Genomic DNA, 15,212 nt, shown 5'->3' on the forward strand with positions numbered 1-15,212 from the left:
GCCGCGTCGCCGCTCGGTCACCTCAGCAGACCCGCACCGAGCCCGCGGGATTTGTTGGACCCTCACCCACCGCGGGCGGGCCTATCCACCACGGACAACACGAAAGCCTGCGACGGATTCCCTCTGGCAGGACCCCCCCCCCGCCCAGGGAAAAAAGGCGGGTTTCCCCCGCAGGCGGAGCGGGGGGAGGGGCCGGGCCCGGGGGAGCTGGGCCCCGACTGCCACCCGGCTGCGAGTCCCCGCCGGCGAAGGCACGCAACGCGCGGGGGCCACTCCCCTACCCGCGGAGCCCCCGCCAACAGCCGGCCCCGCTCTCCTCCGCGCCCCGCCCCGCCCCGTATCACCACGCCCCTCCGCGCGCCCCACGTTACTTTGATTGACGGCTCAGCCTCTCCACCGCTCCTTCCCGCCGACCTTCCCCTCCTCCCCGCGGCTCTGCGCTCTCCGCGCCCTCCTATTGGCCAGCTGGGAGCGCTCCTGCCACTCCGCCAGAAGCGGGTCCCAGCGAAAGGCTAAGAGGCGGCGGGACTCGGGCACTCGCCATTGGTCCGCGGGGCCGGGACGCATCACGGCACCACGTTGGTACTGGGGACGGCGATTGGACGGTGGCGGTTCCCCCCCCCCCCCCCAACAACCGCGCGCGGCGTGGGCGGGGCCGGGCCGCTGGTTAGCTGGCGGAGTGTGAAACCGCGTGCTAATGTAAGCGGCGCGGGCGAGCGCGGAGCGTCCCGCTCGCCCACGGCCGCGCGCCCGTCCCGCCGAGCGCCTCCCGCGGGGCCGCCCCAGCGCCCCCGGACCCCCGGCCCGGCCCGGCGGGGAAGGGAAGGGAGGCCGGCGGCGAACCCCGCACGCCTCAGCCGGGGAGAACTTTAATTCCGCGCCCGCGAGGAGCGGCGGGGCAGCGCGGAGGAGGGGGATGGTGCCGGGGTCGCCGCGATGTACCGCGCTCTGCTGAGGTGCGCAGTGTGCCGATGCCCGCCCGCCCGCCCGGAGGAGGCTGCAGCCGCGGTGCCGCGAGGAGCTCCCCGTCCTATCTAGCCCCGGCGCGGGCGCTTTCGTCTTCTCTCCGTTTTCACCGCCGCCCCGACGGGGCCAGCGGGCGTTTCTGAGGAGTTTTGTTTTTCTTTTGTCCGAGGGACCTCTCCGCAACGGACGGAAGAGCCTTCGCTGCCGGCGTGCTTACCCCTCCTCCGCCCTCCTGCGCTCTGTGCATGTGCGACCGGGGCCGCTCCGACCGGGGCCGGCTGTGCGGAGCCCCCCCCCGCCCCCTCCTTCCTCCTCCTCCTGCTCCGCTTCCTCCTCCTCCTGCCGCCTGCCTGCTCGCTTCGTCGCCCCGCGTCTCGCCGATGACCTGGACCCTCCGCCGACACCCGGGAGCAGCGCGGCCCTCCCCGGAGACTTTCTCTCGCCCTCCCGGCTTGCGACGGTCCCGCCGCTGACGCCGCTTCCTCCGGCTGGATTTCCACACCTCCCCCCCACCTTGGCAAGAGGCAGAAGCGGGGAGAGGACTCGCCTCCGCCCGGGGTTTCCGGCCTCACGGTCGCATCGGGAGCCCGAGAGAGAGGGGGGGGATTACTCGCTCCCGCGGCGGGGCGGCCGCGACCCCCCGACCCTCGCACCGTCGGGTCCGGCCCGGCCCCGTCCCGCCGCGGCCGGGCGCCGTGGGCGACGGCCGCAGCGCCGCCGACCGTCCCGATCGCGGCCCGTCCGCCTGCCCCGGGTGCCCCCAGCCCTCCCCCGGAACAGCAGGAGAGAAGGCCGCCGCGGGCGGGGGATGTCCCCGCGGCGGGGACACTGAGCGGCGCCTCGACCGGCTACTGCCCCCTCGGCGCTCCGGCTGTGAAGCCCGGGCCGGGCGGGGGGTTCGCCGCGAAGGACCGCGCTTCCAGGGAGCCCCGCCGCAGCCGGAGCCATGTTCCCCCAGAGCCGGCACCCCGTAAGTACGGCTCGGGCCGCGCCGCGCCCCCCCCCGGTCCCTTTCTCGTTTCGTGGGCAACTTATGTGCCCCGGGAGCGAAGGCTGGGGGGGGGGGGGGGTCACCGCAGAGCCGGGCAGCATCCCCCTCCCCGCCGGGGCCGGCCGTGCCCCCCGCGGCGGGGGTCGGCGGGGAGGAGCCGGCACGCCCCGCTTTCGGGTAGACGGCGGCGGCGGGAGCGGGCGGGTCGGGGCCGGAGCGGCTCCCGGAGTGCGGCTGGCCTCGTCCCCCCCCCCCCGCCCCTGCCCCCTGCAGATGAGGGACGGCAAGGTGGGTAACAAGTGTGTAGCTCCCCGGGCCGGGCCGGGATCTCCGCCCCCCGGCTTCCCTCCGGCCCGGTTGCAGCGGCCGGTGTCCCCCCCCCTTCCTCCCCCCGCGGGGCGGCCGCGCCGCGCCTGACCGTGCCTCTCTCTGTTCCCGTGCCGGCCGCCTCCGCGCCAGACCCCGCACCAGGCTGCGGGCCAGCCTTTCAAATTCACCATCCCGGAGTCGCTGGACCGCATCAAGGAGGAGTTCCAGTTCCTCCAGGCGCAGTACCACAGGTGAGCGCCGGCGCGCCGCCTCGGGGCTGGGCTGGGGGGGGGGGGCCGGGGGTCGTTGCCCCGTCATCGGCCGGATTGGGGGGGGGGGGGGCTGCACTGAGCGGCGGTGTCCAGGCGGTGGCGTGCGGCGTCGCGGCTGAGCCCTGCGGCGGGACCCGGCCTGCCCCGCACCGCCGGGACGGGTGCGGGGGGTGCGGAGGCGGAGGCAGCCCGCCGAGCGGGTGGTACGGTCGGAGCTGGAGCGGTTCGGCGCTCGTACGCGTTTAAAAACAAAACAAAACAAAACCCTAAACAGAATTAAAAAAACCCGCTAGGGATCCTGCGGCGGAGGATTGTTTTTAAGTACGTCGAGAGACAAGAGCTGCGCTAATTCTGTGGCACAGGACGCGGAGGGGGCGAATTCTCACCCTTGCTCACTTGTGGACTGTGTTAAGTAATAGAATGCCGGCGTGCGGGGCTTAAGGAGCCGGGAAGCACCGGCTGCGCACGGCAGCGCGGACACAAAGTCGGCGTGGATGCGGTGGAGCCGCGGCGTGCGTGTCCGATCGCGGTGCGGCCCTTCAGGCGTGCTCACTGCGGTTGTGCTGGCGGCCGAGGTGCCCGCGGAGGTTTGGCGTGTGGGTCCTGCCGTGCGCAGGGCGGCTGGCGTGCTGGGGCATTCGTCTTCCTTCGTTTTTTTGCTTGCTCCTTAGCTTATTAAAGGCATTTATTACCTTAGAAACGCGATGTAAACTATGAACATTCAATATTGCAGCTGTAAGGTAAAAATGCTGGCTTACACGCTGTTGCCTAGGGTGTTTACTAGTGTCATTAAAAATAACTAGTGTCATTGGAAAAAAAAAAAAAACAAACCAGTTTGCCAGAGAACAAAGGGAATGTCGAGGCATTTGCCCTCAGTGAAAGCATTCAGAATTTTGCTGTTGTTAGGTGTGAGATATGCAAGTGCCAAATGCAACTTCTTTTCATTTATGGAAACAAAAATAGAACACAAGCTTGCTGGTAAGTGATAGTCTAAGTTACTGATTTTGAGGCTGTGGGCGAGATAATATTAGCCAGAGTGTACTTAAGGTTAAGAATTACAGACGTGCTCAGGTTGTAGTTGTAAACGTGAGTGGTGTTACTTGGCAGTAATTTACTAAATGTCGTACACAAAGAAATACCTGTATTTTACTACTGAGAAGTACTTTGGAGAAATTCAGATCCTGTTACAGCTTGAGAGTTGTAGCACTTCATCGCAGTTGTTTGTCAAAGCGTGAAGATTGGATATGTTTGCAGGAGACCCAGAATGTCTCCAGAACCCAGCACCCATGAAGTACCTTTTAAATGTCCCGTTCAGCCTTTGTATTTAATGTATGAATTAAATCTTTCTCTCTGCGTTTATGTGTTAGCTTAGGAGTTTTTTTAATTAACTGCTTCTGTCAAAATACAAATAAAGCGGGTAGATGTCAAAACAAATAACATAAGTTACATTGAAGTGTGATCTATTTTGTAGCCTTAAATTGGAATGTGAGAAACTGGCAAGCGAAAAGACAGAAATGCAGAGGCACTATGTGATGGTAAGTACATTTGTTTTTTCTTTATTTCAGTAAATGTCTCCTAATACAACATAAGCCAGCATAAGAAAATAATGTATGCTCCTTTATTTGCAGTATTATGAAATGTCGTACGGACTAAACATTGAAATGCACAAACAGGTAAGGCATTTTGTTTTCTAAAACACAAAATCTGCAGTCTTTCTAATGTGTTTAAATGTAGCTGTTCTGTTGATGTTTGTGTGATGATATCATGTGTCTCAATCAATAGGCTGATTTGTAGCCATGATTAGTGAACCTTTGCCTACCTGCTGTCAAGTGAGATATAGATAAGGTTGAGCGACAAGGCTTTCTTGGTATTGGTCCTGAAAGACGTTGGCAAAAACGGGAAAGGTCTTTGTCTGTGGTTTCAAAAATACAATTCAGTGCTTTACATGGTTTAATTTTGTTGGCGATAGAGCCTTTGATGTGTAGAACTGGTCTTATGCCTGTGTAGTGTTTGTAGTGGTAGTTGCTCAAATCCTTGCCGTTTGAAGGTATGAAAAGATTAGTGACTTGGAAAGCTGTAGTTATGACTAAGAGTTTGCAAGTTCCCATAAAATTCACACTTATGGCCACTATAATGGTGAATAAAAAGAGTATTGAACTGGAACAAGACACTAAGGACCTCATAAGAGAAGAAAAGCTAAATGATTGCTCAGCCCAGAGGACCCTCAATTGAGTAGTCATTGTCTGCCAAATAAAGCATTAATGGCAGAGTGTAAGTATTCTGTAGATGTGCTGACATTCACTTTTTCATCAAGATGCTGGTACAATAAGTCTTTGAGAAATCGATGGCCTCTTAAAAAAATTATCATTAGATGAAGTTGCACAGTTGGACGCATTTCAAAGTGCAACAATACAATTCTTTCTTGATGTGTATGTGCTATTTCATCTAAAACTCTTGTTTCCTTAAATTAAAGAGCATGGCTGACCGGCTAGGGAGCAGCGAAGAAATTGATTAGTTCAGGCTTCAGATCCTCAGTATATTCAAAGACCTTCATTAAGCAAGTGAATTGCAGAGTTGAATTTTGCTTTTGTAACTCAGAACTCTTTCATTTTTGTTTTGTTTTCCCCTAAAAATACCGTGTTTGATAAGGTGGTATTGTAACTGTGTGATAACTTTCTGTCTGCAAAGCTGTGTAGGTATTCTCTTGGTTTTTAGATACGCTTGTTTGAATGCAAAATGCTGGTAAAAGAAAAAATATTACAACCACCTCATTTTTGTTAAGTAAGGCACTAAATAGGTAGACAGAACAAGCAGAACAGTGTTTGTCTTGGTTCGGTACTGTGGATGCACTAGTCTGCTAGTGTCTTGTGTTTTAGAAGAACGTCAGTTTTCCTGTGGGGTGACTTTTCCAGGCTTTCTGATCTGGGTATTTCTTCCTTGGATTTTTTTTGCTTTTCTTAAACAACTTCTTGGCACACTGTAATCTGTGAGGAAGCCAATGTCTCTATAGGAGCCTCGTTTGGTGCAAAATCGATGTTGTTTTCAGAAGATCTTTGAAGGGAACGTATGACTTCAGTAAATGTACTAGGAATTAACTTTGGATAAAATCAATTAAGCCCACAAGATTAAAGAGTGTCAGAATGGAGGTTTCCACTTTGACCTTAACATCTGTGTATTGGAAGGGTTTAATGTTCTCTATGTATGGCAACTATAATTACATACCCAGTAGGCAGGGATACTTCAGAAGCTTTTAAGATATATGACAGTGTTCTACTTGTGTTGGTTCTAGCCAGTGTATCCTGTTAAGAAGAAGCTTTTGAAGGCATAAATACATTTCCCTGCATATGAATCCAGATACTATGCTTTTACATGTTAAGTAATTCTAATTTTCGATAAAAGTAGCACCTGCATGTTAAAGGCTCTTGATTTAGATGCTTGCAGTGAGGATGCCAAACGGTGTTACAGTTCAGTATGTAGGTGGTCTCAGATGACAGGAAACAAAAAAAACTACCAATGACATTTTTCTGCATTTCCACCGCTAACGATAAGTTCTGAGGAGGCTTTTGGCAGATAGTAATCATAATTCTTATTAAAACTGGTGATGTCTAGCCCCAAGGGTGTAGCCAGGCTCAAATTGATGCTTTTTGCTGGCTGATCACCAGCATGGCCTAAGTGCTCATTATGTTGTAGAGAGGGCCTTTGGAGCTCTCATTACGTTTGACAGGAATTCTCTCTGGGGGGAAACTGGGCATTAGCTAGACTCCTGACAGGCTGAAATTATTCCTGCTTTATGGCTTATAACCAAATGCTAGCAAGGCATCATCAGGGGACACGAAAAATTGTCACTTCTGACAACATCTTTGTTACTGAAAAATGCAGTGATGGGGAAACTTTGAACAAGCTTTAACGTTTTTAAGGCCTGCCTCGTATGTGGGTGCTGCACTCGCTCTGTGTGAAGCCCTTCAGAGTGCTTGGGCTGCTGACTGAAAAAACAAAAAATTACACTGCAACAGTGTTTCTTTATGCAGTGTGGTGCATAGATCACTGTTAAGGTAGAGTCATTTCAATAAAACCAAGCAGTTGCAGTTTGCCTGTGTATGAAAGGGTGGATTTCTTGTACTGATACAGTTGCATCGGCAGTTGCCTCTTCATTTGATTTGGTAATCTATTACTATTTCACTAAAACAAAGTTAGTCAAGACTTGACTGTTGCCATGAACACACTTAATTGAGGTGAACTTTCCATACACAAACAACTATACTGTAGAGCTTTCCACCTGAATATGTTGCATTTGAGTCCAGAAATGGTGATGATAAGGTTTCTTTCACAACTTCAGCTTTGGCACTTTGCAGTGTTTAATTGCATGACTGTGTGCTTAAATACAGGTACTGCTGCTGCATTTCAACCTGCTGGCTGAACAGTGGTCAGAAAGTAATCTTTTTAGCATATTTGTGGCTGGTTTGGGGCTTTTTTAAATCTTGTTTCTATGTGGGGTTTTAAATATTTCTTATTTCTGAGAATTTCAAAGGTTAGCTCTCAAGGGGATGTTGTATGTGGATTCTTACAATGTTTGCAGATAATTATTTTAAGGTGAATGGTTACTGATTAAGATTAGTATACCTGAAACAAACAAGTACCTGAGGATTAATTTAGGATAGATGCACTTGATTCAGATATAATTTTCGTATGTGTCAAGAAGACAGAATGAAGAAGGATGTTTTGTGTGGTCTTAAGTTTCTGTTCTGTGTTATACTGTCCGAGTCAGATTTTTCCCATTGTGACATAAGTCGCTGGCAAAGCAGATGCATCCACTGCTAGTGCGAAGATGTAGAGTTGGTTGGGTGTTAAAAATCCCATTGTACTTAGAGTTGCTGCCCTTGGCTATTAGGGCAGTGCCTCTCTGTTTGCACCAGCTCTGTCTGTCATCTTCTGTCAGAAGTCAGAAGATAAGGCTTCCTGTGTGTTTAATGCCTAGATTGTTTAGGTGCAAGATTAGCTTTGTTCTGTGGCAGGCAGCCAAAGAAAGAAAAATTCATCACTGCTGAACCAACTGACAGACTATATAAACTACTACAGTGTGTGGGTTTCTGCTATCCCAATGGTGACAGCTCGGTTTCCCTCTCTTTGGGTGCGTTATTGTGATCTCTGTGACCTGCCTGGAGGCAGATCTGTCATTCAGTACCTTGCTTCTTGTAGAAGAGTATACAAACTTCCAAACTGTATTATGTTAACCAATTGTACAGGAGTTAAATGTCTGTCTTAGCCTGGACTGTTTTGTGGAATTATTTCTAATGTTCTACGGCAAAGGACAGAATCTTCTACTGATATCTCGTTAGAACATCAGTCTTCAGGAGCTGGTTAAATAGAAGGGAATTAAGGAGCTTAGTTAGCTCTCTACAGTACCTGAGTAGGATGGCTGTGCTGTTAAAAGGGATTTAAAGATAAATTAATTCTTTTTTCTTTTTTGCTACTTGCATTTTAATTATTGGAATGAAAAACTTCATGGGAATCCTTAAGGTTTTGGTGATGTGCAGTGAGCATTTCAGGAGCACATTGCCACATGAAACATGCAAAACCTTTTTTTATTTAAAGGAGAAAATGGTAAGGTTGATTGGGACACAATATCTTTCACTCAAATACTTGTACTTGTTCTACAAATACTGAGTTTCTAAGTAAGTACAGTTGTATCACCAGTGCAGCCATTTCAACCACAACTATAGTTGCCAGTTTGAATGGGGAGGAAAGGCTAGAGTAATGACCTCAACTTTCTTGACTTTTGAACCACATACATTCAAGCTCAAGACCAGCATTACTGTGAAGGAGTTATCTGACAGATTCAGGACATTGTGAAATACATCTCCATGTAGCTTTTAGATAACCGTATTGTCAGATACCATCTATTATGTCAACTCCATATACAACTTAATCTGAAAGTATGTCACAGTGTAAACACTGTATGTATGTTAAATACTGCCTGATCATCTCGCTTATTAGACTTGGTCTGCCAGATCTCAGGTTTGTCACAGAAGAATGGAGGGAGAGAGGAAACATGTTCCTACCAGCTGTGTTGTTAAACTTCCCTTGCACTGATGGAACCTATGTTGCCAAATGTATGTTGATGCAGTTTATGAATTGATTCAAGTGAGGGAAAAAAAACTCCTGGTACTTTTTGGGGCAAGGAGAAGAGTAAGGGGGAAGATGCTTTGTGAATGTGCAGTACTCCTTCTGTTGTAATAGATTCCAGGGAAAAAGATCTTCTTCCTTCTCCTGGTTGTTGTACCAAATGAAGCTGAGTATGTGAATTGCCTTTCCTCCTACACTACTCCAGCACTTACACGTGTGCAGCAAAGCGATGTAACTGCGTTGTTTCTCCAGTACGAAATGGAAGACAGGATCTTCTGGGTTTGATAGTAGGTCACCGTTGGCATACAGTAAAAGCCATTAGAAACAGTCTTAGGTTAATTGGCACTTATTGGAACACTGCACAGTACTGTTATTTTAAAAATGGTAACAGCTTTGAGTAGAACTAATGAGGTTATCCTTCCACTTGAAGTGAGATTTAAGGATATCTAACAGCAATTCTGTCAAACACTACTATTTTTGTCTTTTGCATCACACTTCGTGATTGGACTCTGGATGTAGCTATTTGAGCAATAGTAGTTGCTCACATCGTTCCTTTCAGAAAAGGGAAAACCCAGCAAATGACAGTGAGAATTCTGGATTTTTCAGCAGGTATTTGTCAAAACAGCCAGTCTAATGAATCAGTCCTTATGATCACTCATAGGCCATGGCTTTTAAAGTACTTGCAAGTTGGTCCCATGTTCAACCTGAACTTGCAACTGGTGCTTTTGCAAGTATAGAATTTTCATCTTAAGTATTTAGTGGAGCTAATCTGGGCAACACTTTCCAGTGGTTTACCTGCCATCATTGTGAAGAATTTTTTCCTTCACTAACTGGGATTTTGGCTTTCTGCACTGGTGACCATTACCTGCCTTTTGTCCTTCTGCTGTGCACCTCTGAGAAGAGTCTGGCTTAGTCTTCTCCATAATCACGTCTTTGTCAGCCATCAGATCTCCTGTCCCATTAATCCTCCTCTTCTTGAAACTAAACAAGACTAACTTCTTCCTGGTATATTGTGTGCTCTGATTCCCTGATCATCTTACTGGTTTCACTTGGTGACTTGCTTCAGTTTGGCAACATTTTCCTTCTTGCCAAACAAGGGGAACAAAAAGGGGAACAATTTATTTTACTCAACCAGCTAGTTAACAGTCATACTAGTGCATCCTAGTACAAGGTGTAGCCTTCATCAATGCAAGGGTATGGTATGGGGTTGATGCATGTTTAACTTGTACTCCAGGACACCTGTGCCCTCTGCTTGCTACTGTGTTTCCACTCTGGCTGTGCTGTTGTGGGAAAGAAATTGTCCCAGCTGCAGGATAAAAGAAACAACCTTCGTTTGCTTTGAAACTGGATTTCACTAGCCTTATTTCATGGCCCCTAGTTTTCAGAACAGACAAGTCGTTGATGCCTAGCTGCTTTCTCAGTGCACTCAAATTTTTGTTTTCTATTGTAACCTACCTGTGTCGACTCTTTTTCAGGTTGGGCAATCTCATCCTACACAATTGTTCAGCTTTCTTTGGTCATCTTCCTTGCTTTTTCCTCAACCGTTTTATTTTTTAAGGCAGCCTGTTGAAATAAGGGGACTAGAACTACATGCAGTTCTTGGGGTGCAATTTATATTATCACATAATTCTGTTTTCTGGAAGTTGTTATTTTTCTTTCCCTTTTTTTTTCTTTATAGTGAAGTTCCTAATATCTGATTTCTCTTTTGGCTGCTATGAAATGCTAAACTGCTGGGGTCATCTGTCACATTTGAGTTTTTGCTCATGAATTATGATTGTAAACTCAGGAGTCATCACTTTATGTTGAGGCTAGGGATAGCTACTCCTAGTGTGTGTAAACTTGGTTTATATACGATTCTTTTTATTGCTTGCCTAGAGTTGTAAGGTCTCTTTGCAGTTCTTCAGCCATTGTTTTTACTTTGAATGAATTCTCTTACAGCACAAGCTTGCTTACTCACTGCTTACTGTCTTTTCCAGGCTGTACTGCTGAACATATTCATAAGATAAAATTCACAGATTGCAGGAGAGGCCCTTATGAAACTCCACCAGTGACCTGTTCATGGCATAGTGCTGGAGATGACTGCAGACTAGATTAGAGCTTGCTGAAATTGAGTTTATTCTTAACTGAACTCCTGTTTAAATCTGACTAGGTTTAAAAATCAGTTATTTCCTGAGGTTATTTCTTTTGAAAGAAGGCCTAGTGATGCACTTTTTCTGGGACTTAAGTCAGCCTGCCCTGTTGCTGTGTCAAGATTCATATAAATAAATGGAAACAATGTTCAATTCTCTTGCTTGGAACCATAATCATGGTATGTTTAATTGGAACAGAAAAATATTTATAGCATTATTTTATAGGGTAGTAGTATATTAAGTTTGTAGGTGTTCAGGATGATTTTAGTTGTTAGCAAGCCTAGCTGTTACAAAATATACTTTATAGCATGGGGAAAACAGTTCAGGAAATTAAGCAGTTTGGTAGATTTCACTGAACTTTTTATGATTATAATAGTGTTCTGTGGCTAATGGTAAATTGCACAGTGTTTAAGAAGACTAATCTATAATTGGGGACTGGGTGAGTTGCTCTCACCTTTTCTTAACATTGTTCAGAAATGCGAACATATTAGCACAGATGATTATATTACAAATTCTTTGAGGGGTGTTGGGTAAACTTTGCATCAGGGCTGCTTATCTGCAAATATTTTGTACTTCTGGGGTGATCCAAAGAGCTAACTAGCCCTTTTGGCTGTGTGATAACAAAACAGAAAACTGAGGTTAATTTCTGTTTTGCTGTAGGTTTTGGGAGTTTTTGTTTTGTTGTTTTGTTTTGTTTTCTCCCTTCAGCAGCATGGATGTTACTTTTTTTTTTTCTGTTCAGTCTTTTTTTTTATTCCTCTTGAAGCTTTTTGATGTTTGTGTAAACAGTCGGTCAAAGCAACTTACTTGTAAGGTGACCAGTCAGTGTATTGACAAGAACAGACACAATAGAAAACTGCATTAGGAGGCAAGCCGTTGGGATTTGCAGTAAATATATTACAGAACACAAGTGAATTGCCGATACTGCTTGTTTAGCAGTTTGCAAGGGCAATGGTAGTATGGATTTTTGAATTAGAAGGGAAGGACTGTTCTTTCTCTGTGCTGGAACATCTAGTTGATGGCTGAGGATAAAATTGATTTAGAGAACAAAATGCTGCTGCCTCTGTTTGTGCCATTTTAAAGGCTTCTATGGATTAGCAAGCAAAAACAGAAAGAGAGCTTTCAGTTTTGGAGCAGGGGAGCAAGAATGTGTATGCTTGTTCAGCTGCATCTTGATTAGGTATGAAGTCTAGGAGGAAACCTGCTTTTTGTTAGGTCAAGAAAAGGAAAGAGCATCTGAAGTTGGGTGGGTTTTATGGTCTGTGGGAATCTGCCTATTTATGAAATTGTTTTTAATTATTTGTTCTAAAACCCCTGAATTGTTGTGGTCTCTGCTTCATGGTATGATGATCTTAACTTTTTTAAATGTAGAAGGTTGAATTAAATCATTGGCAGAGGGCATGGAAAACCCACAATTTCTTGGGAAAAATAACTAATAGGTCATTCTTTGCGGTGTTGCCACAAAAGTTTCCATTTACCACAAAGTTTTTTTGTTTTGTTTAAAAAAAATAAAAGAAGCTGAAACATTAATTTGTGAGTTCGGGTGTAAGGTCATTCTGAATTTCTTTTTTTGTAACTGGTTATGAGATTTCCAGCTGTTACTTTGCAGACAGCTAGCTGTCTGTGGCCTCAAGTGATGGACATAAATTGCCAGTTAAGCAAACACAAAATCTTTAATTAACAAGACCTATGGGAAGCTCTTGGTTTGTTTCTTTAAACTGAAATATGAACTGTGGAATCACAGCACTAGAAAAGACCTAGTGCCTCCCTGTGTCCTAGCAGGACTGGCTGTACCAGTGTCATTGCTGACAGGGTGCTTGTCCTGTTGGTTAGCAAAGACTTAACAGTAGTGGCGACTTGCAACCTCTCAAGGGAGCAGAGTGCTTTTACGTCCTAGCTGTTGAAGTGCTTCTTCAGTTACAACTTCATTTTTTTCTGTTGCAGCTTCAGCTCTTTACTATGCATTTTCTTCACCCTGAACAGGGTGAACAGATTATTCCCCTGCCTTCCAGAACCGTTTTGTGTACCTCTACAGTCTTAACATTCATTCTCCGAAGGTTGTTGTCTGGCTGAAGTACAGTGCCCGAAATAAGTGCAGTACTCCAGAGGACGAAATGCTGTGCTGAGTAGCATAGAAAGTTTGCTTAGCGTATGGCTTATTGTGGTGGCAGCCTTTTTTGCACCAGCATGCTATTGATTTATGTTCAACTTATGATCCGCTGTGACTGATAAGTTCCTTCCTGGCCCATTATTTCCTTTTCCTTTATGTTCCTGTCTAGGCATGCTATGGTTCTTTATTCCTATTTATCCCTGTCCTTCTTTTGTCTTTGTAGTCCATTTTTCCATTCACTGTGAAGTGAGTTCTGAAGCTATTCTCCAGGATATTCTGTCTTTCTCAGCTTGAAGCTCTCTTCAAATTAAGGATTAGGGCAAATGAAGAGATCTTTATGTTTGTTAGTGGGAAATACTTAAAAATACTGGACCTGTCATGCATGCAGAACTTCTTAATTTGCAGAAGAGAAGGATGTATTCATACATGGTTTCATCATCAAGCAGTTTTGTACTTGTTCCTGTGAAATTTCACCTGGGTTTTTTCTGTTGTTCGTAATAGTGCTATGAATGTCAAAATCTTAGCAAAGATGTTAACATTGTCTGCCCCTTAGCCATAATTGCTTTACCTTTCTGCACATAGCATAATTCTAATGTTGTTTACTGCTGAAAAATACTGCTGAGTTGTGATTTAGATCCCTTTTTCATCTAAATGTTCATGAAGAAGAGGCTTTTTAATGCCCTAAACATAAGGAATAGTAATGAAGCTGGAATGTCTTTGCTCCTTCATTTGCTGTTTTCTGTCTGTTGGGCACTGTCCTTTCGTCATTTCCTATCCACTTGACATTTGCAGGTTCTGCAAGGTGTGTCCACTAGCTGTTTGGTCTTCACTAATGTGCTCCTTTTATTTCATAAGGCCTAGTCAATTTGAAGATATTTTACCTGAAACTCTTAGATCTGTTCCTTTCCCGTTGAAGCTGCAGTGTTGACCTTACATAACTAATAATTTGTATTAATTATGCCGTTGGTAATGATTCTTGTATAGTTAACATGAATACAAAAAAGTGTAGACTTTCTGGCCTTCTCAGTGCTGCTTGACCGTATCTTTCCTTTCTAATTAAGGGGATCAAACCATGTTTTTGTTCTGCTCTGACTATTCCAACCTGTAGAGGAGTAGTTCTGTTAGCTGTTGCTTACTAGTGACACATAGTTTCAAAAATATGTGTTTATGCTGCATATCTCTGTGCTGTCTCACCTGACTTGGCTTCTGCTTCCTGTATGCTTTCCTGTTTGTACGAAGTCTCTTAAGAACTTGGGATTTAGTCTCTTGGCTCAATGCCATTCCTCCCCTTTTTCCTCTGTCCCTTCCTCTTCCTTTCTTAGATGTATTAACTGTCATCCATGCCCTTAATACTGCTTCATGAAGAAAATGTCAGCTGTCCATAATGCCATTTTATCTCCCTCCTCAGTAATGAGTCCTATAAAGCTGATCTTACCAGTTGGCATTTGCTTTCCTGAAGCCTTACTGGCTGTTTCATTCTTTCTGTCATGATGCTTGTAAACTCTGCAGTGATTGTCAGTCTCAATCAAATTAGTTTCTGTTTGGACAGTTTCAATCAGTTCTTCTCTATTAGAATGTAATCTAGGTGGTATCTTTACTAGTTTTTTCTGTTCTATGAGCAGTATATACATGTAAAAATAATAAAATGGGGAGGAAAGTTATTGACATGTTCCTAAAGCTTTGCTTAAACTTTGCCACATGGTGAGAATCTCCATTATTTTCACCTTCCTTCCAAATCCTGTGTGGTGGGTATTTCTGCTAGTTGCTGACAAAGGAGTTGTCAACCTTCTTAACTTGTTAATTATTTGTAGGTCACCTGATGACACCCGAAACAGATATGAACATCCTTTTAAAGCCTTAAGTGGTTTCTCTGACTTGACAGATTTTTTGAAACTGAGCTGTGAATGTACTAAGTATTGTAAAATGGTGACATTGCATGCATGTGCATGTGACTTCCTTAGTAAGTTTCATTTCGTTGTTATTTCTGAAGTCCTGGTGAAAGTAACATATTGAATTTCCCCCCAGATTTCAGGTCCTTGTCTTAATGTGTCTACTTCTTTGTCTTAATGTGTCATCTTTTTTTGTCAGATAGCATGCTTACTGTTCTAGTCAAGTCCAGATTCTACTGCTGTTACAGTTTTACCGGAATGTTGATAAAGACTGAATCCTGACTGACTTTTGTTATTGACTTACATACTGTAGACGTGTATACTTGTTTTGAAGAACTTTATGCTCTAGTTTTTAGAAGCTGCGTGGTTAAAGAAACTTCTCCTGTGCAAGAGCTCTGACTTTCTACTGCTGTCCAAATAAAG

General features: G+C 45.8%; 1 protein-coding gene across 3 annotated transcripts in view; it reads left to right on the top strand.

Annotated features, from left to right (window-relative positions):
• The first annotated feature begins 762 nt into the window (after positions 1–762).
• Positions 763–15,212, top strand: part of LOC104331180 (TLE family member 1, transcriptional corepressor) — an 84,570-nt gene continuing 70,120 nt past the window's right edge. For all 3 annotated transcript variants that reach the window (XM_075411707.1, XM_075411708.1, XM_075411710.1), the window contains exons 1-4: positions 763–1,936; positions 2,417–2,517; positions 4,010–4,073; positions 4,167–4,211. In XM_075411707.1, the coding sequence (XP_075267822.1) occupies positions 1,913–1,936; positions 2,417–2,517; positions 4,010–4,073; positions 4,167–4,211 (234 nt within the window). In that variant the 5' untranslated portion in view covers positions 763–1,912. The remainder of the gene's footprint in view (positions 1,937–2,416; positions 2,518–4,009; positions 4,074–4,166; positions 4,212–15,212) is intronic.

The sequence above is a fragment of the Opisthocomus hoazin genome, chromosome Z (assembly GCF_030867145.1).
Source record: "Opisthocomus hoazin isolate bOpiHoa1 chromosome Z, bOpiHoa1.hap1, whole genome shotgun sequence".
Taxonomy (NCBI): domain Eukaryota; kingdom Metazoa; phylum Chordata; class Aves; order Opisthocomiformes; family Opisthocomidae; genus Opisthocomus; species Opisthocomus hoazin.